Below are 22978 nucleotides of genomic sequence, written 5' to 3'. Positions count from 1 at the left end.
GGTTTAAAATCATATGAATGATGTGGAAAGAGGGATATCAATTTTATACACATGAATATCAAAACTTGAAATTATTTCATAAACTCTATTAATTATAAATTCAGGGCAGACATGAAAAAAATATTACTTTAGACCAGGCCTGCACAACATGTAGCTCACCAAGTGGCCTTGTGCAGCCCTCCAGCATTTTTTTTAAAGAAAGTAATACATTCCCCACCACTCCCACCACTGGGATGTGCTACCAAGCGCCTCCATGCCTCACTGCTGCCACCAGATCCAGTGCTGCCACCACTCCCCTAACCACATAACAGCTGAACAGCATGCCAGGTATTCCTTTGAGACCTGCAATGAGTTTTAACTTATCATTGTGGTCCTTTTCCCTCTACAAGTTGTGGAGGCCTGCTTTAGACTATGAATAATTACTTTTATGGAATCACTTGCATAAATAGTCATAGACTTAGATTATGTTTAAAGATAATTAAACAATCAGCTGAGAAGAGGTCCATCAACAGCTATTGACAAGGATAACTCACAGGAAATAGTTAATGAAAACCAGTTGCTGAGGGAGGGGGCAGCATAAATTGCTTTTACATCTTATGCATAGGTTCCCATTCCCTCACACCCTCAGTTGATTTGGTCCAAAACTGACTGAACTAAGTGACATCAGAATAGCTGATTTAAGACTACTCTGAAAGTCCAAAGCAAAGGGACTGTTATACACAGCTTCATTATAACAACCAAGCAGATCATAAAGAAAACAAGATCCAAGGAGAAATTATTTACTCACTTCTATATGTGAAGATTTTTGACAGTGACATTAAGTAGCTGAAATCTGTATGTGTGTATGGACAAATGTACTGAAAGCTGCTTAGTTAATAAACGTATATGAATCAAGACTTGGAATACTTGAAATAGCTTGAAATACATCAATAGCATTTTATCCAAATTGCGACTGCTCAAAATTTAGTATTGTGCAACTACATTTATTGTTGGGTCAGGTATGTGCACCCATTTATATATACACCACACCCATCCACACATACTGCACTGTTGAGTTAATAAGGCTTTTGCTTATCATCCCAAAAATTCTCCACATGATAAATCATTCTCCACTGTTGATTCTGAAGAAACAGACAGAGTCTTCACAGCTGTGAGTTCAGCTACTTGTGTTCTGGACCCATGCTTCTGTGGTTTGTTATGGCCTCTCAGGAGGTGGTATGTAGTTGGGTCCAAGCAGTGGTTAATGCCTCATTGCAGGACAGGGTGGTGCCATCTGCCTTGAAGGGGATCGTGATGTGCCCCCTTCTCAACAGGTCCTTTTTAGACCTTCAAGCAACTTTCATCCAGTCTCCAATCTTCTCTTTCTAGGGAAGGTTGTGGAGAGGGTAGTCGGCACTCAGCTTCAGAGGGCCCTGGATGAAGTGGATTATCTGGACCATTTTCAGTCTGGTTTTAGGCTGGTTACAGTAATGAAACAGCATTGGTCACACTCATGAATGACCACCGGAGGGCTCAGGATAGGCCCTCCTGGATCTCAACAGTTTTCAATGCCATCGACCATGGTATTCTTCTGGATTGGCTTCGGGGGTTGGGAATAGGGAGTACTGTTTTGCAGTGGTTCTCCTCTTTCCTCTGTGGCCAGTCCCACTCAGCATCTGTGGGGGGAGAAAGGTCCAGGCCTTTGCTTTATGGGGTGCCTCAGGGTTTGGGTCTCTCACCACCCTATTTAAAGTCTACATGAAACCGCTGGGTTAGGTCATCTATCGGCATGCGGTTAAGTATCAACAGTATGCTGATGATATTCAGTTGTACATCTTAGCCCCAGGCCAGGCAGGCAATGCCATTCAGGTGCTGATCCAGTGCCTGGAGGCTGTAAGAGTCTGGATGGAGAGGAACTGGCTCTAACACTACCCTAACAGGATGGAATGGCTTGGGGTTTTTGGCCTTCTTGGATTTTTGACTCTTGATGGGGTAGCACTCCCCTGGGCAGAGCTGGTGTGCAATTTGTGGGTCTTCCTGGACTCATGGCTCCTGCTTGAGGAGAGGATGGCAGCTGTGAATAGGGGACCTTTGCATAGATCCATCTTATGGGTCAACTGAGCCCATTGCTGGATTGGGAAGCTTTGCTCAGTCACTTATGCCTTGATCACTCAATGCACTCTACATGGGGTTGCCCTTGAAAACCATCAAGAAATTACAACTGGTCCAGAATGCAGTGGCACGCACAGTTGCCCCTCAGTTTGCCCATTATTACATCACTGCTGTGTGAGCTGCACTGACTTCCAATTTCTTTCCAGGTGCAATTCAAGGTACTGTTTATCACCAGACTTACCCTGGCACAGGGCCAGGTTATTTGCTGTAATGCCTCTCCTTGAGGATATCTGCCTGCTCCACCAGACAGGGTGAATGCGCTCCATGTTCCTTCTCTTAAATGTTGTCATCTAGTGGAACCTAGGAAGCATGCTGCCTTAGTAGCCGCTCCTGCCCTGTGGAACAGCCTTCCCCTCTGAGAATAGGCAGGCCCCCTCCCTTCCAGTTTTCTGGAAGACTTTAAAAAGATGGCTTTTCCCCCAAGTGTTGGGATATAGGGTGAGGCTGGAGCCCAGCAATTGTGGTTTCTCATGTATTGAAGTGCTGGTTTTGGGCATTGGGAATTTTTTCTGGATATTCTTATTGTTTTTATGTTGTTATCACTATTGCTGTGAGCTGCCCAGGGTTATTAGATTGGCAGCCATACAAGTCTAGGGAGGGAGGGAGGAAAGTCTGATATATCACCTTTCCCCTTCAAATCCGTATCCCTGCAGAGCCCTACCTAGTTATCAACTGGCAGTTTGGAAAATCACTATAACTTTTCATGGCTCTGCAGGCCCAGAAAAAGCAGCAAGGCACCACACCCCTTGATTTACTTATTTACTGTTATTTATCTAAACAGTAAAATGTGGAAGAACTCATGCTGGTGATCATATAGCCCTTTGCTAGAAAATAATTAAAGTCTTACCTTATTAGTCTCCTGCAATTGGCCTGCCATGGTTTGCCATCTGCTATACAATATCCCTGAGTCCACTTTATCTTGTAAAAGTTTTATATTCCCTGAGGATAACATTTGTTGTGCTCTATGTTGCCAGTTCACGGTTCTCTCTATCATATACCGTAAGGCGTCTCCCTCAGGCAGTCTCACTCGAATTCGCTGTAAGGAGGCCAGTAAAGGTAGAATCTTTTCTAAAGGTGGCTTTTCAGATCTATGGCAGTGAGGACAAAGCCATACCCAAGGTCCCTGCAAATTGCTGGGCATTGAAACACAGCTAGTATGGAATATTCCTCTGCACAGCTCACACTGTATCATTGGTGCTGCTGGATCTCTCTGACAGAGGCAAACTTTGATCTCTACATTCTGTTCATCAGAAAAGATTTTTTCTTCATTTACTGCTCTCAGAGAATGCAGTGCTTCCATTTCTTTTAAACGGGCTTCACCAAGTGTGGCCATCTGATAACAAATGACATGAAAATTACTTAGGAACATTAAAAAAAAATCCCTAAAATGCTCAATTACAATTTTCTATAACTCTTTCAAAAAAAGTTCTAAAGAAAGTAGACTCTGCTGATTTCTCAATTTTTTTTTGAAATATACTTCACCATCTGCTGTTTGGACAGATGTTAATATGTCAGATGTAGAATACAAAGCTTTACTTTTATTCACAGACATCCAAATAAAATGCAGAGAAAATCTGATTTTACATTAGTAAATTCAAGAATACACACTAGTATTCTAAACAAAAAAGTACTATTGTACATCTGAAAGAATGGGAAAAGGAGAAGCTTCATAAAAGAAGCTATTCTAAGCACACAATTTAAGTTCATTTCAGAATATATACATACCGCAGCCGCAGTTTCCTTACTCTCAGATAATGCTCTTTCTAAATCACATAAGCTCTCAAGTTTGGTGCTCTTTTTTTTCCCATTTGGAACTGATTCTTTTGTTTTCTTTGTTTTTCTTTTAAATCCTGATGTTCCAATGTCACATCTTGGACATAACACCTGGTAAAAATTAAAATTACTATAATTTTTCTTGTATATCACAGAGCAATGTCATGTTCCCTATCAACTCTGCCAAGCCAGATCTGGAGGACTGATTATATATAACCTGTTACAGAGATCACATGTATTATCTGTTTCTAAAAGCCTCCATGAAAATTTGAACATACCCAGATTAAAATGCCAATGTGCAGTTTAAAGGTAGGCAGGCATTTCCAAAACTTTACAAAATAATTAATAGAACTGAGCCAGGGAGAGTGAGTTCTTGGCTACAAACCAGTAACTGAATAGACTGGATTGCTTTGTAGCACAATTCTTCTTCCTCATATACATCTGTATGAGCCCTGCCAATTGAAAGAGAAATATTCCACAGCATAATCCTTTCTAGTCATCAACTGAAGTGCTTTCTTTAGGTTCACCTACATGATCTGCCAACATAAAAAAATCAGCATAAAAGATTCCTCATGTGAGGGCAAAAGCAAACAGCTTAACACCCAATGTTCTGTTAAAATAACATTGCACTAGTGGTAATCACCCTGCCCTGAAGGGTGAGACTCTAAGCTCCCTGCACTGCATGGGCAGATGAAAATACCACAAAAACTGAATCTTGCTTCTACTATAAATAAGGCTTGAATTTTGCATTTAGCAGTTGCTGGCTTTCTTCTTTAATGGCTTTTCTATTTCATGTTAAAAAAAGAAGAAAAATAAGTCCAAAGAACTCTGTACTTGAATTACTACCTGCAAAGCTTCTACTTCCATTATTGGCCAGGACAAGCCCGAGACCTCAGAAACAATGTTCATCTTATAAATGATCCCAGACAAGCATTTGGCACAACCTTAATGCTTAATTATCACTTGCTTAATTTCCATGATTGGCATACATAGATGCTCCACTCAAAGTAAATATGTACATAAATTACCTCCAAAAGAGAATAAGAAGAGCCCTCAGTCAAGAAAGTATTGCTTGCACACTCTTTCCAAACTTGAACTTCAGCCACTAAAGACTCTAGCCTTGGCAGATATTCCAGATGAACCGGAATAGAGCGACTTCTTGTGACAAGTTCTACAAGTGTATCTAACACAGGAACACGTCCACCAGCCTAATAATGTAGAAATGTTAAAAATATATAGTGAAGTTGAAGATATACAAGATGAATCAGACATTTTGTGTCAGACAACAGTAGTCATTTGTTTTAAAATATAATTTGTTTTTATTACTTATTACTGTAAGTAATAAGTAACTACATTACTGCTTTTATAATTTGCTATAGCTATAAAATCAGCCAAATATAAATGATTTTTTGTAAATAAAAATGTGTATCTAGATTGCTGCAGAGGCATTATATTATATAATGCCTCTGCAGCAATCCAGTTATTCTTGTATGATATAAGGTAAGGTAAGGTAAGGTAAGGTAAGATACAAGAATAGCTGGATTCTTCTACTCTATGCTGTTTTTAGAGGAGTAATTACTCTTTTCAAGGAAACAGCAGTTACATAAGTTATTATTGTAACTGCTTCCAATCAAATATCACACAGATCTCAGAAATAAAATTATAGTGAAATTAAAGTATAAACATCACCTGCAATTATTAAATTTTTCTTCCTACCTGGAGGCTCTCCACTTCTTGTAGCCAGTCTTTGGCTTTCTTTACAGCATCTTTCAGAGCTATTCCATTTGGAAGATAAGCAGGGATATCATCTATTTCCTTCACTGCTGCTTCAAGACTACTTAATGACTGTCGTGGTCTTAAAATAAAGAAAACACAGCCAAAATGTGGTGCCATACTGTCATCACTTAAAAACTGATACCAGCCAAACAATCTCTCCTATAAAGAAGCAACAATGTCTGAAAAAAAATGCCTCAGTATAATAAAAGGACAGATTCTTGCTAAGGTTCAGAAAAGTGATTAATTCTATATACAAATAAAGAGTCCTAACTAGTCATCTTCTTGATACACCAGTTTTCCATCTTTAGGTTTGTTGTTTTTGTACAGAAGATATGTGAATGAAACACAAGTTTATTCTAGCAGAGACAACTAAGCCCAAGACTTTGTTGAAGACTCCTGTCTCCCAAATTCTAAGGTTTCTAGAAAATTTTCACCGTGACACCATACATTAAAGTTTGAATTACACATTTAAAGGTTAAAACAAGAGTTAAAACTTTCCTGCATTCCTCACTATGGCATATGATAGCATGAACTTGTTATGATACCATAAAACTTTGTATATGACTTGCTTTAGTTCCCAAATTCAAATCCTTTGATGTTGTTGGACTGCAGCTGCAATCACTGATTACTGGACATGCTTGTTAGCAACTCAATACTGGAAATAATTGGCCTATGGAAGAGGACAGGCAACCTGATATATCTGATGGTTCTGTCTTCAACTCTCATCAGCATGGCCAGCAGTAAGAGAATATGAGACTGCAATCCACAACACCTTAAAGTATTCGGCTGACTGATTCTAGCTTACAGAGAGGGTTTTTTTCTCAGTACTAAATGCAACTGTTTCAAGGAAAAAGATACTGGTTTAGCCACCAAAGCAGACATAGTATGAGTGCTACCTAGAATGCATATAGGATATCATAGGCAGAAATATACAGCTATGAATTATATTCTTCAGTTAAGTTCATGCCAGATCAGTAACTATGAAACTATCCAAGTTTAACCATGTTAAATGTTAAACATGTTCCAAAAGAACAGAATATATGTAGCTTAGGGTTGAACTCTGGAGTCCTTGGTGTTGTATGAGCTTGGTTGTTTGTTTGCAGATGTTTCATTATCCGACTAGGTAACATCATTAGTGCTAGCGAGTGTGGGGCTTGTTCCCCATTTACATACAGTAGCTTGTTCTGCCAGTGTTAGTGGGGGTGTGGTTTCCTCCTTGGTAGCTCTTTGATTAGGGTATTATTTTCTGCTTGATTGTTTGTCTCCTTGGTAGTTCCTTATTAGGGTATTGTTTTTTGCTTGATTGTTTGTCTGGTGTTAATCCCTGCTTCTCTGGGTGTAGGTTGCTGGAAAGGATGTGCTCTTTTTGTTTCCTTCTTATCTTTTTTATTGTCTCTCTTGGTGTATATTTGTGGTTTATCTCTATGTGTCTGTGATGGCTGATTTGTCTGAATGCCAAGCTTCCAAGAATTCCCTAGCATTTTTTGGATTTAGCTTGGTCTAGGATGTTGTGTTTCCCAGCTGAAACTATGGTTGAGTCTGTTTAGATTAAGGAGTTTTCATCATGTCTTCTGACTGCTAGTTGGTGTTCACAGATGTGCTGTGCCAGTCTTCTGCCTGTCTGTCCTACATAGTGGCTGTTACAGACCTTACATTGTATGTTGTAGATGTTTTCTCTTCTTGGGTCTACTGGGTCTTTTGGTTTACTCAAAATGTTTTGAAGGGCTTCAGTTGGTCTGTGTGCTATGGTGATGCCTTACGGTTGTAATAATCTGTTGGTTGTTTCTGAGATGTTTTTGATGTATGGTAGTATTATCCTTTTCATAGCTTGTGTTGGTTGTGCTGTAGTGGGTTGAGTGGTCAGATATTTTTTGATAAAGTTGTGTAGGTATCCATTTTGTTGGAAGATGTTGTATAGGTGGTCTATTTCCTTTTTCTGCTGTTCTGGGTTGCTGCAATGCATTTGTATTCGTCTGAATAATGTTCTTATGCAGCTCCTCTTGTGGGAGGTTGGGTTGTTACTTTGATAATGAAACACTTGGTTAGTGTGGGTTGTTTTTCAATAAATAATACCCTATCGAGGAACTACTAAGGAGAAAACCACACCTTCACTAACACTGGCAGGGCAAGCTACTATATATAAACAGGAAATAAACCCCACACTCACTAGCATTGATGATATCACCTAGTTGGGTAATGAAATGTCTGCAAGCAGACAACCAAGCTCAGAGTGCACCAAGGACTCTACTGTTAAGCATGTTACCACTGAAAGATATTTGCATATGTTCATCCCACTTCATCATACTGTAAGAATACATAGATGCATCAGTATAAAGACTTACCTAATTCAGCATTCTGTTGCACTATGTCTAACAAAATTCCTACTGGAAGTCCACAAGCAAGACATGAATGCAGTAGCATTCTTTTACTATTATTCTAGAATGACTGGTAATCTGAGGCCTGCTGCCTCTGATACTCGAAGAAGCATTCTGACTATAAGTCTATCCTCTGTGAATTTCTTTTATCTGTTCTATTATCTTTGTTCTACTAAACATAGTTGGATTATCTTGATTTTCAGGAACTACTTTTTAAATTCCATACATAGTTTTATAAATTACAAGGCTTTGCAACATTTCAGAAATAATTCAAGGAACAAATCAGTTGCCCTCTGCAGTGCTCTGTAATCCTGAAGAAAAGTGACGCTGTTGTAAAAGAGTTATGGGAAGGTGCTATATTCATACCTCAAAATCCTAATAAATTTTTATGATGTTTCTTTTTTCAAAATCCCCACATTTTCACCTTCCTTCAGGAGAGTTGCTTCAGCCTTCTGGTTATCTTCACTGCCTACATCTCTCCTTGTTTGTTGCCCTATTCACTTTAATATGTAAACTACATGGGGATAGGGTCTTATCTACAGTATACTTACGATACATTTACACTTGGAATCGTAAGCATCCACAACAAGCCACACTGATGGCATATTCATCATGACATCATTGCACAAATGACAGTGGTATGCTTGTGTCATAACGTCTGATGCAAGTATCTGAGTCTCAGGTTTGTATGACTTAATGATACACTTGTCATTCTTCTTCTCTAACCCCCGATGAATGCTCATGCTTAGACTATAGGTAATCCTCGACTTAAGACGGCAATTGGGACCAGAACTTCTATCGCTAAACGATGTAGTTGGAAAGTGTGACCGCATCGCTTAGTGATGGCAATCCCTACAGCCCCGGTTGCCATTGCTAACTGAATCCCACAGTCGTTAGGCGAAGCAACTTCCTGCCAACTTCCCACAACCAATATTAGGGAGAAGCCAGCAGGAAGTTGCAAATGTGTGGGGGTGTGGGGAAGATGCACAAGGGGTGCAGCATGGATCAGGGAGGGTGTGCAAGGGTGCAGTATGGGTCAGGTAGGGTGAGTGGGTCTGCATGAGTGGCTGGCAGGGAAGGTCGCAAGTTATTCGCAACCTTCCCTGCTGGCTTCCCCATTGATTTTCTAGGGAAGCCGTCAGGGAAGGTTGCAAAATGGCGATCACATGATCATGTGATTGCAGGGATGCTGGGACAGCTGGAACTCTGAGGAATGGTTGTAACCGCCATTCGTTCAGCGCCATTGTAACTTCAAATAGTCACTGAACGAATAGTCGTAGGTCGAGGACTACCTGTCCTTTATTTTAAACATTATTAAATAATTTTCATAAGGTAATATTTAAAATAATTAGCAATGAAATGAAAAGTGTGATGAGATATGAATTGTTCGTTATTAAAGAAACATAACTTTCTTGTACTAAAAATACAATTTCATTGTTGCTGTTTTTAACACTGGCATAGAACATCTTTTTCTTCATTTTTGGTACAAGTTGAAGAAAAATAATAAGTTAATAACTGAAAAGCAGTAAGAACTTTAAGAGTTCTGAAACAGCAAGATTCAGTTTCTACCTGGCTTTTATCAGGGTTCTAGCCTTGTCATCCCAGTGTTCAGACACTGTTAAAAGTTCTTGCAGCCTGGCCATTGCCTTCTCGACTGCAGGGTGAGGTGCTAGTCCAACACCAGAGTCTATGAGCCTTCTCATATCATCAAGAGTGAGAGAAGTATGGTCCAAGCAAACATTTTGCACATCTTCCAACCAGCGTGCTTGTTCTAAGCGTATTCTTAATTCACCAAGCTGGGGAAGGTCAACATCAAAGTCAAAACTGACATCTAAGAGTTCTTGTAGTTCTGAAGCACTGGGAATTTCTTCAGAGAGGAGTTTTTCACTGTATTTCTGAAAGTCTTCTACACGATTAAGAAGATCCTAAAATATGGAATAGCAATAAATAAATAAATAAATAAATAAATAAATAAATAAATAATAAAATTCCCAAACCAGAATTTTAGCAGTTTCTTTCAATTATTGTAATTGCATTTCACATTTGGTAGGAAATAGTGTAGATTACTTCTGTAATTAAGTAACAAAACTTTAGAATGCAAGGTATGTTTCTCTCTAAATTAATTACATTATTTAAGGTTTAGGATTTAACCATTCTTCATTAGATTTGCAGTGGAGGACCCTAGCCTGTGCCTAGAGGGATCAGATGGGACAAATAAAGCTAAAATAGAATGTTAAAAAAATGCTAAAACATTTTTTTAAAGAGATTGTATCAACAATCTGGCTTCATCATAGGTTTCGTCTTGTCTGTGGATAGGATCTCACTGTACCTGATGCAATATCTGTCACTTGGGAGTTCTCCTAAATCCTCCTAAATCAGCAAATAGAGGTCATGGAATCCCTGTTAGTTCATACAGTTTATGAACAGGTTAATACCAACCAGATCTACAATGATATTCACTTATTCAAATTCTTGGATCTTTGAAAATATAAGAAGGTATCTTCATATTTATTATTTGGGGGAAAATTCTACTTCTCTCCATTTACAGTAATTCCATGTTACCTTCAGTAATGTTGTTTGGGTAAGGACACATGGTAAAGCATACAGTTGTCTAACAAATAAGCGGAGTTCATTTACGGTCAGCTGATTTTGAGATTTTCCTCCTCCAGACCGGTATCTGCAATTACACAGAAAAGTTTTATATGACCAAAGGTAGATTAAATACTTAATTCTATAATCTGAGATAATATATAGATTGAGAGATTTCTTCCCTATCCTTCACTAAAATGTTTAGGATAGCCTGAATTATACTTCAATTAGTAATTTTCAACTTATTTCATCTTTATTCAACTTATTTATTAAAATAATGCTTGTTAGTATGTAAATACTATTATTCTCAAACCAGACATTGCATTAGAATCACAATCAGGTGAACAGATTTCTATGGACCATGCTCTCTGTGCTGGCAGTCCAATTCTGCTGCCATCTCATCATCGATTAGAATAGGAGGGCACAATATGTGCCTCCTGAAAACTCTGCATACAGCACCTAAAATATCATGGCCTACTTTGAGGATAACACTTGGGTACTTCTACCAAGCTCTCTGCACCAGTTCAGCTAGACCCTAGTGTCCACTAGTCTGAGATCCTAAGCCCAAGATTGCAATATAAGCCACCCAACTATAATGTACAGCAGCAGTCCCAAATTAAATGTGAGATGGGCTGTTCAAATTGTATAAACTGTCCTACTTTAAGATGTGAATCTGGGATGGTGGGAAAAGACTTAGCGGGAGATATGTGAGAAGTAATCCAGTGCCTTAATATGTTTTTCATATGCAGGAGCATCCCTCTTCAAATAATTAAGACAGCTTTTTCCAGGCTTGCAGGATATTTTCCCAGCTTCTAGCAAAGTAGCCGTGTTTGTATGTGCACTCATCCTATGGAGCAGTTTATGAAGCAGCCACATGAGCCCAGAAAGGATATGACTGGTTTAATGATTTGAAGAAAGATCTTTGTACACATTCCTATATGTTGCAAAGCACTTTATTCAAAGGTATTGTACAACATGAAATAATTATTCTTTTGCTGCTTCCAACTGGTAATCTGACTCAGAACAGGACAACAAGACCCATTTAAAAATTGTTTCCTAAATGTAAGCCACTCATTAAACTCCAACAGGCAGTAATGTAAAGTCTGCAGTGACTTCACTGAATAACCCTCCCTTCTTCATATTTTTATTAACATCTTGGGAGAAAATAAAAAAAATGTAGCTATGCATTCTGCTGCAATATATTTTAACTACAGTGTGCATGGCATGCGCGCGCACGACACACATACACACTGGGTTGGCCCTGGAAAAAAAAGTACAGTCCTCAGGCATTTGGTAAAATGTTTCAATCCTCTTAGATTTCACTAGTAGTTTTCATCCAATTGTAATTGGGGAGATTTGAGTTTCTTCTCACATATCTTGCCCTAAGTGTTCTCCCACCATCCCAGATTCACTTCTTAAAGTAGGACAGTCAGTAGAATTCTTGTTGTAACTTTAACCTTCCTTATAATAAATACTGATAATCAGAGTTTCTAGATTCTTATCTATCTAGGCTGCAAGGAGGTAATTCAGACCACAGAATAACATGTAGTTGGCAGTCAGCACTGATGCATTTGTATCCATGGGCTCAAATACCAATCCTGGGTAAACCATATTTCAAGTATTACTGATTTTGTCATGCACAACACTTGTTCAGCATATGAGTGTTTAATCCTCAATATTAGAGTGAGAAAATGAAATGAATGAAATTGAAGATAATACTTTCAAGTTTGATGTTAAATTTTGAATTTCCAAAGATAATTAAAAGACAGTATGCCATCTATGATAAAAGAATGATCTCGTGGTTCTTGGAGGACTTATTAAAACTTGCTAAGGATGAAGAAAAGGGCATCACTGAGAACTTTCACAGTTGATGCATTAATGCTAGTTCTCTAAAATCACAGACAGATAGAGCAACACTAGTGGGATGGCCACTACTGAAATTAGTACAATATATGATTGAATGATTAAAAAAAAAAAAGATCAATATTTCTTATTTGTAGGTCTCATTAGTCATATTATGGCTAAAGGCAAGCAACAGAGGTGATCTTATGATTATTTTATTTTGTTATTCCTGTTTACTTAATAATACCAATTAGGTATTGGAAAATATTCCATTCTGGAGAAGGAACATTTTCTAAACTCTAGAACCACACCAATCCAGTTATTTCAGGTTGGATTGACAGTTTTCCAGTAGTAAACCTTCCATAAAGGAAGTAGCTCATAGTATTCTGGACACGCTCCGGTCTATAGATGAAAATTTTCCAAGATTTCTTCTGGAGTCATGAGATATTCAGTATAGATCATACACATGATAGTGCTAATTTGATATTACCTAGCATGGAAAATAAGATGAAGGCATGATCATGGAGTTACCCTGAGTTAGCAAGAGCAAAGTAGACAATAAGCAGCAACAACTCTTGGTTTGTTCGAGATCAGTAATCTTTCTTCCTTAGAGCCAGACTGAACTTAAACTATTTGATCAGCGTCTAGCTAAAAAACAGGAGCATACTTCTCCAGCTTCATACCAGAAGAGAACACTGTCAAGCCCAATGGCTGTTATGCGTGTGGAATGGACCCAGTACTGATGATTAGCATCAAGATTACTTATGTGGACAATTTTTTTGCCTATTCAAGAAATTTTATCCATCTTGTTAGACGCTAACAAGGTGGCAATGCATGAAGGAAGAATGAATGGGTAGAGAGGAAGGGGAAACAGAAAAGGCTGGGGATGAATGAAATCCTCAAAAAGAAGAAGGTGAGAAATTTAAAAAACAAAAGGTAACATATGAAGCCATGTATGCATTTGGTGGAAACAAGGATGGTTTGGAAGGATAGAATGATATGGAAAGGTATAATGAATTCTGTTGGCATTAAACTATATTTCCTTTCCTTTTTCTTATACTATATCTTAATTTCTTTGGTTTACTATTTCTTGCTTCGTTGTGCATTGTATAATGTTACTTATTGCCTTGCGGACAGTCACTCGTGCCCTCCTTATCTCCCAGATAGACTACTGCAATGCGCTCTACATGGGGCTACCCTTGAAGAATATCCGGAAGCTTCAGCTGGTCCAGAATGCGGCCGTGCGAGCAGTTTTTGGGGCCCGAAGGACCCATATAACACCTCTGCTCCGTGAGCTGCATTGGGTACCAGTTTGCTTCCAAGTCCAATTCAAGGTGTTGGTTATCACCTTTAAAGCCCTACATGGCATGGGGCCAGGCTACCTGAAGGACTGCCTCGTCCCCACGATCTCTACCCGTCCCACCCGATCTCACAGAGAGGGCATGCTTCGGATCCCCGCGGTAAAAGAACTTCAATTAGCGGGGTCCAGAAGGTGGGCCTTCTCTGCTGTGGCCCCCCCTTTGGAACATCTTGCCCCCGGAGGTGAGACAGGCCCCCTCACTCCAGGCCTTTCGGAGGGACGTGAAGACCTGGCAGGGCAGGCCTCAAGCAGAGCCAGGTCTTCAAGTCCCTCCGAAAGGCCTAGAGTGGCCTGGGGCAGGGAGGGAGGATATCAGAAGTGGGGTTGGCTGGCCCCTTAGTGGTATGCTGTGCCCCCAGCGGCCTCTTGGATTTTTTAGTTGTTTATTTTTCTAATGTTTGGTTTTATAATTTTTAATGGTATTTATGTTTTTTAGTGTGTTGTAAACCGCCCAGAGTCCCCCATTGTGGGGAGATTGGCGGGGACAAATTAAATAAATAAATAAATAAATAAATAAATAAATATTCAAAGTACACTGCACAATGGGTACGGACCCAGGCAAGTTTTAGTATTGGCAGTAACTGAGAGACATGTAATGTTTCTAAACAAACTCCACAGAATGTAAAACTATCCACAAAACACATGATAAGCGTACCTTGTTTGCCTCTTGCCATTAAGAAGTTGCTGTGCAACTGAGGCACATTTCTCTGCATCTTGAGTAACTAATCGGAGATGTCGCAATAAATCATTGTCTGGAAACTTTCTTATTTCTGATTCTTCAATTAAAGCTTTGAAATTCATGAGACCTTTAGGAGGATAACAATTTTTGATTTAAAAAAAGTCAATTTTTATTATTATATTATTGTACATTCATATAGCACAGGGCTATATCAGGCAGCATCTTACCACAGTCAATTCTACTTATCCAGTTTGAACATTTTGAGAAGGCCTGCTGAGAGTCTCTTCTTGCAAGATTCCTGCTGAGGCAGCAAGCTTTCTCTCTGGTAGGCCCTGTTTTATGGAATATGTTATTTCTCAGAAGGGCCTTCTCTTTTTATGTTCAGGAAGATTTTTCAATGAGCACTTAGCTCTGTCTGGTTGATTTTTATTCTCTTTATTTACTGGTCTTATATGCTACTAGTTGAAGAATAATTCCTCCATACACGTGTATTGTATCAATATTTGGTTTGACTACCCTTTGGCTTCAAACCAGCATCAATTCTTACACTTGCACACTTTGTACACTTGCACAAAGTCAGGGATCTTGTAGGATAAAAGTCAGGTGTATGATTAACCCATTATACCAAGCAGGTGCTAATGATCATCAATTTCATATGTAGGTTGAAACACAGGCATTAACTGAAACAGAAGCAGCTGTGTAGGAGACTTAAAACTGGGTGAGGAACAGCCAAACTCTGCTACTAAGGTGAGGTTGTGGAAGACAGTTTCATGACACAGGTCATACACCATGGCAAGACTGAGCACAGCAACAAGACACAAGGGAGTTAGACTGCATCAGCAAGGTCTCTCCCAGGCAAAAATTTCAAAGCAGACTGGGGTTTCAAGATGTGCTGTTCAAGCTCTTTTGAAGAAGCACAAAGAAACGGGCAACCTCGAGGACCGTAGATGCAGTGGTTGGCCAAGGAAACTTAATGCAGCAGATGGAAGACACATCATGCTTACTTCCCTTCAACATTGGAAGATGTCCAGCAGTGCCATCAGCACAGAACTGGTGGAAATGAGTGGGACACAGGTATACCCATCTACTGTCCAGAGAAGTCTGGCCAGAAGTGGTCTTCATGGAAGAATTGCGGCCAAAAAGCTATACATCCGACGTGGAAAGGAGGCTAAACGGCTCAACTATGCATGAAAACATAGGAACTGGGGTGCAGAAAAATGGCAGCAGGTGCTCTGGACTGATGAGTCAAAATGTGAAATATTGGGCTGTAGCAGGAGGCAGTTTGTTCACCGAAGTGCTGGAGAGAGGTACAAGAATGAGTGTCTGCAGGCAACAGTGAAGCATGGTGGAGGTTCCTTGCAGGTTTGGGGCTGCATTTCTGCAAATGGAGTTGGAGATGTGGTCAGGATCAATGGTGTCCTCAATGCTGAGAAATACAGGCAGATACTTATCCATCATGCCATACCATCAGGGAGGTGTGTGATTGTCCTGCTGCAGAATAAATTTGGGGCCAATGACCCCAAACATACCGCCACTGTCATTCAGAACTATCTTCAGCATAAAGAAGAACAAGGAGTCTTCGAAGTGATGGTTTTGCCCCCACAGAGCCCTGATCTCAACATCATCGAGTCTGTCTGGGATTACATGAAGAGACAGAAGGATTTGAGGCAGCCTACATCCACAGGAGATCTGCACTTAGTTCTCCAAGATGTTTGGAACACCCTACCTGCCGAGTTCTTTCAAAAACTGTGTGCAAGTATACCTAGAAGAATTGATGCTGTTTTGAAGGCAAAGGGTGATCACACCAAATATTGATTTGATTTGGGTTTTTCTTCTGTTCACTCAGTTTGCATTTTGTAAATTGATAAACATAAACAATTACAATATATATTTTTGAAAGCATTCTTACTTTACAGCATTTTTTCACACCTGCCTAAAACTTTTGCACAGTACTATAAATTTTCTTGACCAAGTCCCAGAAGTTCAACAAAACTTAGGAATAAACATGAATATGACTGGAGTGGCAGTCTGATAATTTTTAATTACAGTGCAAAAAATATAAAGGATACATACTTTTTTTATTATTAACTTTTGCCTCTAAAGCTTCATTGACATTAGAAGCCCATTCATTGTAAGATTCTGCACGCAACTTAAGTGCATTCATCATTGGATACAGCTCATCCACTGTATATCGATACCTGGAAGTAGTACAGAATTTAAACAACTTATTTACAAATTCTAAATAAAATATTCTGCCTTTAATAGAATATTCTGCTACAATGCATACATCAGAAGGAAATAAACTGCTATACAGTAATGATTGTGTTGCTGCTACTAAGGTTACTTCTATAATGGCAAGTTTGGTTGCCTCAGCTATTACAAGCCCATAGGGTCATTCAAGGTGACTAAATTTCTAATATTATGTCACATTTACATATTTTAATTTATAAAACTTTCTGATTGGGAAATCATGTGACAAAATTCCACATCCCTGCTTTTGACCACACCGACAATTTTTATCTGAATTTCAATTTCAGGTAAAGTAACAAGTCTTCTGGTGGCCAAAGCTATACCAAGACATGACTGCTGCGATATACACTGTGCTGAGGACAGAGTGAATCCTATCCAGTACTTGCCTGTACTTTCCCCTAGAAAATTTAATTCAAGCTAGAAGATCACAGTTGTCTTTACTGCCAGACAAAGCTGTGGAGAAACAATCCCTGGGAGAATGGTAAAGGAAGGATCTGGCTGTTCTTTCCACCCATTCTGCTTTTAAAATTTTCCTCTAATAAACTACAACAATGAATTGGTGGTTCTGCCACTATTATATCTAATTTTCAGTAACTTGCACTGCAAAGAGAGAGATGACTGCATGCAACAGAATAAAAAGAGACAGAACACAGAAATAAGATTCTGAAGAAAAATATCACAATACTGTAAACCCTGCAATTCACTTATTTAATTTTTATCCCACTTTTCTACTAAAAGCAGCTAGTTAATCATCACCTATAGATTTCTGTATAAGCCAAGACAAAACCAGTTAATTTCTTATCAGAGTCAAACAGTAAGGTATCCTTACAATAGTGTACTTGAAATACATCTTCCCTTTCCTTTTTAAAAGATAAGTTAAGACTCCTAACCAAAGATGCATGTGAGATTTATCTAAGATGCATAGGGGATTTATCTAAGTGCATAAAATTTTAAGAACAACATTTTTATTTGTCAGAATGAAGCAATACACTTACCCCATTTTATATTGATATATGGGACATGTGCAGAGGTCTTCTACATGATATAAGCATACTAATAAATCAGGGTTACAACTACAGTAGACTGCAGACATATAGCAAGTAGTTTTACACTTTATGCACTGTCGTTCATCATCAGGCAACGTTTCTAAATTCATTCTTTCTGAATCAGTAACGCCCTGTAACAGACAATTCACAGAATAGTCATTATGTCAATAAGGAATGATACAACCAGAGTTTGGACATTCTTAATCAAGCCCACATCTTGTTCACTGTAGGACTTTCACTACAAGATACTCTTTACCATCTCTGACATATACCAAACACATTATTTAAGTGTTTTGTTCTGCTGTCCAATAAGGTTTTCTTAATAGTTAGCCAAAATCTGCTTCCCTTAAGTTTTTACCCATTGATGGTTCTAGTCTTGCCTTCTAAGCCAGTGGTTCTCAATATGGACCATGCCATATTTCTAGGGGGTCACAGTTATCTTTTTTCCAACCAACAATGACTATAAGGGAGGTCACAGAAGTAAATGAGACTCAGAAGGGGGCCATTAGCAAAAAAAGGTCGAGAACCCTTGTATTAGGTGACAAAGAATAATTCACTCTTGCATGATGCTGTTTCAGATACCAGAACTCTTTTATGGCTTCTCACAAACTACTCTTAAGCTTAAATATTTCAATCATTCACACAGCCCTTGTTTTCAAATGCTCTCATGATCTCTTCTGTGAAAGTGCTTCTGCTATCTGTCTCTCTAAAATGTGGTGCTAAGGATATGCACACAACGGATTTTTTTGTTGTTGTTTTTAAACTCAAAACACACTCATGTAATTCAGAAGTTCAGCTTAAGGATTCTGGATGGTTTGCCATTTCACTGAAAACAATACCTGGATTCCATGTTTTGGCCGTAACAATTTCTAGAGAAATATTACAGAGTGATCTGGGCGTGGCTGATGCATCTCATTCCTCTCTTCCCCCCTCCTTCACATAGGTGGTCCATTTGGATATGCTGAGTTTGAATTCAGTGACAATGGCATATGGTTTTTTAAAAAAAATCTTAAATCTTTTATGTTTTATTGTTGTGAGCCACCCAAAAACACTGAGAGTTGGGTAGTATACAAGTTTAATAATAATAATAATAATAACAACAACAACAACAATGTTGTTGTTATTGTTTTGTTGTTGTTGTTGTTATTCCTAAGGTGGGTGAGAAGAGGAAGGCAGTGAGATCTGGGAGGAGGAGGGAGAATGGGCCAGTTGGACATATTGTGCTTGAATTCAGTGGTAGCAGCTTGAATTCAAAGCATATCCACCTATCTGGCCTTTCCTTCCCCAATCTTCTCAGTGCCTTCTTTTTTCTACAACCTGTTAGCTGCCACTACCAATGACTGTCTTTGCCTTTTCCCATTCTCCCTACCCCTAAACACTTCTGCCTGGAACACATGTATTTTGGGTCCACGCCCAGTCCAAATATTCAGGTTTCAGGTGATACCCAGAGAAATAAGTGTGTTTTGGTCCAGGCACAGACCATCCCAAACTGGTTGTTCTATGCATGTGACGTACTGCATATCTCTATATGGTACTGTTAATTGAACAAAGGACAAGGCACCACGCAGAAGAACAGGTTGTTGCTTCCTCTTTGAAAGCTGCCACCAATGTCTCTGCCTGCTCTAAAGAAACATTAAACAATCTGTAAGAAATTCTAAGGTGATGGTGTGTGTACAAGTGTTTCAGCTCAGAAATGGAGAGGGCCAGATGAGCCCTCTACTTGCTTACTGCTTGAAATTTCTAGGATCTTTTTTATGTGGTTGGAGAGTGACTTATATTATTGGTGGTGGTGGTGGTGGTGGTGGGAGGAGGAGGAAGAGGAGGAGGAGGATGATTTTGAGAGATGGAAGAAGGATGGAACGAGAGAGGGAGGAAGAGGAAGAAGAGTTAGAAAGTGGAGGAGAGGGATGTTGATCTGGCTGGAATCTTTACCATGCTGTGGAGGGCTGGAGGGAAGGCAGGCAGAGCCCCGACTCATGCTGCATTGGAAGAAGGAAGGCATGGTGTGCAGCACTTAAGGACTAAGAATTCCAGTCAGAGACCAGCATGAGGGACATGAGGCAAAGTGGAAATTATGACAGAGTGACAGAGCAGCCACTCTGTTAGAACTTCAGAACGAAAGGAAGTGTAAGAAACATTGTGGCAAGGTGACCAGCTAACTAAAGCAAAAGGATCAGGAGATGATGTTTGGCAGCCAGGGCTGGCTAGGATTCAACGTGATGCAGTTGGACATAAGAATGTGAAAATGAAATAAAATGAAATAAAAATCATCTGACAGCGACTGTTTCAGCCTTGTGGTGCCAAAGCAACTGCAGTTCAGAGTGCTGGGGTGGCAAGTGGGAAGATAAAGGACTGGAAGAGGAGGGAACTGAAGTTCACGTTTAGTTGCTAGGAGAGAGTGACAGAAGGGGAAGCCCCTCCCCACAGAGACACGTGGTTGGGGGACCTTGCTTCCAAATCTAAATGATAGCGGGGAAGAAAGGATATATAGGAATGCCTTAGGATGGAGGTGCTGGTGAAAGTGTAGGATGTTATAGTGGATGCGGTAAAGCAGTTTTTGGTCTGTAGAAGGGAGGTACAGTCCTACATGAGTGGAAGATGTGTATTATTGAAAGTGTTATTAGTAGGAAGATGTCTTAGTTGCTTGCAACTCCAGGGGAGGTTCAAGGTGGATGGGGAATGGGGAAGCCAAGGAGATGTATTGATTACAGTAGTGATAGGCAAAGAGAAATATGGCAGAGGTGGCCAGGCTGGGGGATAAATGATTAAAAATGTACGGCCTCCTACCTCAAATCAAATCAAAAGCCAGTAGGCTCAAGCTGATGCTGTTAAATGCCAGGTCTGGCTGCAGCAATGCTGGTGGAAAACAAACAGTAAATATGACAGGTCATAGATATGAGCTCAGATCCAAGTCTGCACTTTGGCAGTAAGGGCAACAAAATATTTGTACCTCTCCATCCTCACTGTATCCACCAAACAGAACGCTATTCAGCAGCACTTTTTAGTGTTGCTCAGGCTTTATTATCATGGGCCAGAAAAAATGTTAATGGGCTGCTATATTTTTTAGCTGGACATTTGTGGATAAAACTGCTTGTATTTGATTTGCTCAGAAAAACTTATTAGACATTGTCCAAGGAGTTGACAGAGTGATGTCTTATGCTACCCTGAGAGCTTTTTGAGCCTGTGAATCTTGGTGAAGTAGACAGGTCCTTGGTAAGGCAAGCTCTGCCACCTTTGGCTTGATTCCTATCCTACCTAACTGGTACAAGCTGCCAGGATGACACAAGGAGTTGGATCCAGTTGATAGTAAATGCATTGTTACAGAAGTGCAGCAACTTTGTAAGGGGTGCTAGTGCACTCCCTCCAGACAATATTTTTGGACCCAACAATATTAGATAACTAATACTGCCTGGGTGACCTTGGGCTAGTCACTCTCTCTTAGCCCAACCTCACCTCACAGGGTTGTTGTGGTGAAAGTAGAAGACATGAGGTATATTCACTCTCTTGAGTTGACCACAAAAAAGAAAAGATAACATAAAAATCTAACAGCAACAACTGCCCCATCTCCAACCTCCCATTTTTGGGGAAGTTTACTGAGAATAAGGTGGGGCAGCAGCTAGAATGGAGTCAGACCTGGACATGGGATGGAAAGCACACTTTCATGAGTGATCTATGGCAGCACTTGGATGAAGAGAGTGTGACCATTCTTATGCTACTGGATCTTTCAATGGTCTTCCGTATCACTGATCACAATGTTCTTCTGTGAGGAAGAGGAATGATGTCACAATGGTTGTACAGTTCCTAAATGGGCAATCTGAGGTTGTGGGAAGGAAAGGTCATGTTACATCTTTGTATAGGATGCTTACTGGTTCCCAGTTTGCTGATTATTATTTATGGCTTGGGACTTGGTTTTCTTCAAGACTGCCCATTCCAAGCTGTCAGCTTGTTTAGCTTAAAATTATTTCAAAGCATAACAAGTATGTTCACAAAAAAACTTACCAGCTTACGCACAGCCTCCCGTAAAGTCTTTTCATCTTCAATCATAATAGCCATATCTTTTTCAACTGTAGAAGCTACTACTACATCAAGAGTTTCTGCTTTGGCTGCCATTCGACATATCATTTCATCATGAGAAAACACACAATAGCGGTTTAATAAACGGTAGTGCTCCACACACTGACGACCCAAAGGCAGCTAAACAAGAAATGAGAGCAAATATATTTTCTTTATGTGTTCTAAGGTAAGCAACATGTTATCCATTCTTGAAAGCAGCTGACTGAAGAAAATGTTAATTTAATGCAGTTCCTTAGACTAAGAATTAAAAAAAAACTAATGATAAGCTCTTCTAAGATCCTATATAAATAAACAAAATGTATTTATTATACAAGGATTGTACTGAAGCCCCAATTCTGAAAATGCGGTCCAAATTAAAATGCACTGCAATCATTCCTAGCAATTAAAAAATCTTCAGATCTATACAGAGTCCCCACAGCTGTTACTTTAGTGGGTTAAGACAATTTTCCTCAATAGAAATTTCATATGGACAATAAAGACTGCCTATAGAGTTTTTGATCAGGAAAGATGTTCAAAACAGTTGTTTTTAAGGTTATGTATGAGAAAGTGTTCAGTGTAAAGAGATAACTGAAAAATTATTTCATTAAAAAAAAAATTCTGAAATCACTATTTTCTTCTCTGAGCTGATTTTTCCAGTAAATAAAATTCATTTTGTACAGTTAATAAACTATCTGTACATTGATTTTACATACAGCTAGCCAGCGTATTTTCTATTTTAAACAATATCTATATCAGAAAACCTAGCCATAAGCCATTTAGATTATATTTTCTAAATAAAGAGATAGTTATATTCACAACATACCCAGTCAACAGTGCAGAAATTAACAGCTTCAGCAAAGTTAAAACCTTGATTAAAGCCACTATGATAGGCTCTTGGAAATGTAATCACAAATTCACCAGCACACTGATTGGTTCGGTAGATCTAGATCAAAACAAAGAAAGCCAACACAGGACAAAATATCAGATTTCTAAATCATCTGTCGGCCTCTGAAGTAGTTCATAATCAAGTTTAAATGAATTTGCATTACCCAATTTAATGAGTTTAAGTAAATAATGATGTTCA

The 22978-nt window shown here is 39.2% G+C and overlaps 1 protein-coding gene across 5 annotated transcripts in view; it reads right to left on the bottom strand.

Annotated features, from left to right (window-relative positions):
* The window catches only part of KDM5B (lysine demethylase 5B), a 75425-nt gene that overhangs the window by 5338 nt on the left and 47109 nt on the right, over positions 1–22978 (bottom strand). For all 5 annotated transcript variants that reach the window (XM_088154299.1, XM_088154298.1, XM_088154297.1 and 2 more), the window contains 11 exons: positions 22718–22837; positions 21841–22035; positions 17791–17972; positions 16619–16743; positions 14522–14672; positions 10638–10752; positions 9645–10000; positions 5641–5779; positions 4953–5132; positions 3877–4035; positions 2999–3484 (listed from right to left, as the gene is read on the bottom strand). In XM_088154299.1, the coding sequence (XP_088010425.1) occupies positions 2999–3484; positions 3877–4035; positions 4953–5132; positions 5641–5779; positions 9645–10000; positions 10638–10752; positions 14522–14672; positions 16619–16743; positions 17791–17972; positions 21841–22035; positions 22718–22837 (2208 nt within the window). The remainder of the gene's footprint in view (positions 1–2998; positions 3485–3876; positions 4036–4952; positions 5133–5640; positions 5780–9644; positions 10001–10637; positions 10753–14521; positions 14673–16618; positions 16744–17790; positions 17973–21840; positions 22036–22717; positions 22838–22978) is intronic.

This window comes from Python bivittatus, unplaced genomic scaffold, assembly GCF_059951505.1.
Source record: "Python bivittatus isolate LINGU-HERP-01145 unplaced genomic scaffold, Pbiv_v1 ctg000700_np1212, whole genome shotgun sequence".
NCBI classification, from domain to species: domain Eukaryota; kingdom Metazoa; phylum Chordata; class Lepidosauria; order Squamata; family Pythonidae; genus Python; species Python bivittatus.
Note: the sequence above shows the minus strand (reverse complement) of the source record. Positions and strands in the feature narration are given on the sequence as shown.